Source organism: Chiloscyllium plagiosum, chromosome 3, assembly GCF_004010195.1.
Source record: "Chiloscyllium plagiosum isolate BGI_BamShark_2017 chromosome 3, ASM401019v2, whole genome shotgun sequence".
NCBI lineage: Eukaryota > Metazoa > Chordata > Chondrichthyes > Orectolobiformes > Hemiscylliidae > Chiloscyllium > Chiloscyllium plagiosum.
In genome coordinates, this window is record NC_057712.1 from 138085155 (window position 1) to 138086582 (window position 1428).

Genomic DNA, 1428 nt, shown 5'->3' on the forward strand with positions numbered 1-1428 from the left:
CACACTTGTTCCTAGATCCTACGTTGCTAACTGCAGTAACTGACTCCATTTAATAATGCAATACCATCTCCTCATTTACATCCTCCATTGTTTTGCCTGAAGATCCTATATCCCGGAATGTTGAGTTGCCAACTGTTGATCTTGCTCAAATCCCAAGACCAATTTTTTAAAACATGTACACGCAAAATGGACTAAAAGCATCCTACAGAAATGTTTGTTCTGAGAGCAGTTATTACATCATATGCATGACTTCCATTCGCAAAGTGATCATTCCAATAATCTACCACTCTATACAATCAGAAATTCCTGAACCTGCCTGGGTTTCAAAGGCCTCAGCATTAAACTCAGCAGCTCTTCTACCATCACCATTCCAACTAAAACTGTTACATCATCAGGCTTAAACCCATCGGCTCTTCTATCTCCATTCTAGGTCAAACTAATTTAACAAATGCTTTCAAAATAGAAGTGGATAAACACCTGAAGTGAAAAAGAATGTTGTTGGGCTACAGTGAAAGGAAGGGAAGTGAAATTGACTGATTTGCACTGACAGGCAGCCAGCAGGGCTGTGAGAAATGGCCTCCTTCGATTCTGTAATCATTCCACGAATCTGTGAAAAAAGATCTAAATTGGGAGATGGCGTAAACCTTAGGAAACAACAATGCACTGCTGCAAAACAGCTTTTAATTGGTGGTTTGTGTTTCTAGGAGAAAGTGAGGACTGCAGATGCTGGAGATCAGAGCTGAAAAATGTGTTGCTGGAAAATCGCAGCAGGTCAGGCAGCATCCAAGAAGCAGGAGAATCGACGTTTCGGGCATAAGTCCTTCTTCAGGAAAGTTTGTGTTTCTAGACCTGGTTCTATGGACAATCCTTGGAATAAAACAAGATCAGAGCTGAAAAATGTGTTGCTGGAAAATCGCAGCAGGTCAGGCAGCATCCAAGAAGCAGGAGAATCGACGTTTCGGGCATAAGTCCTTCTTCAGGAAAGTTTGTGTTTCTAGACCTGGTTCTATGGACAATCCTTGGAATAAAACAAGAAAAATACGCAGATGTTGGAACATCTGAAACAAAAAAAAATGAAATATCAGAGAATTCAGCAGAGTATTTGTACAGAAGGCAACAGTTAACATACAAGGGCATGCAGAATGAATATGGTGAGTGAAAATAGTACAAATTATGATGCTTTACATTAGCTCAGCAGGGGACGATAAATAATTGCTAGTTCAGGAAAACAATTCTTGACCTTGGGAAGATAAAGATGATGAATCAGCAGCACATAATCAGGAGATGGATAGCAATGAAAAGCTCATTTAAATCACATTTGGTAACAATAATAATATAATACAAGAAAATTAAAATACACCTGGCATTAAAGCAAAGTAACTTACACAATGGCAAAGAGATGATCATGATGAGAAGAGCAAAACAAAA

The 1428-nt window shown here is 39.1% G+C and overlaps 1 protein-coding gene across 3 annotated transcripts in view; it reads right to left on the reverse strand.

The window, feature by feature from the left end:
- Nucleotides 1–973: 973 nt before the first annotated feature.
- The window catches only part of LOC122548582, a 42146-nt gene continuing 41691 nt past the window's right edge, over nucleotides 974–1428 (reverse strand). Inside the window, exon 2 of one of the 3 annotated variants that reach the window (XR_006311265.1) lies at nucleotides 974–1058. Coding sequence is in view for 1 of the 3 variants with exons in the window: in XM_043687420.1 (XP_043543355.1) it covers nucleotides 1007–1058 (52 nt within the window). In the remaining 2 variants the exon portion in view is untranslated. The remainder of the gene's footprint in view (nucleotides 1059–1428) is intronic. The other 2 variants (XR_006311264.1, XM_043687420.1) reach the window with 2 other exon arrangements.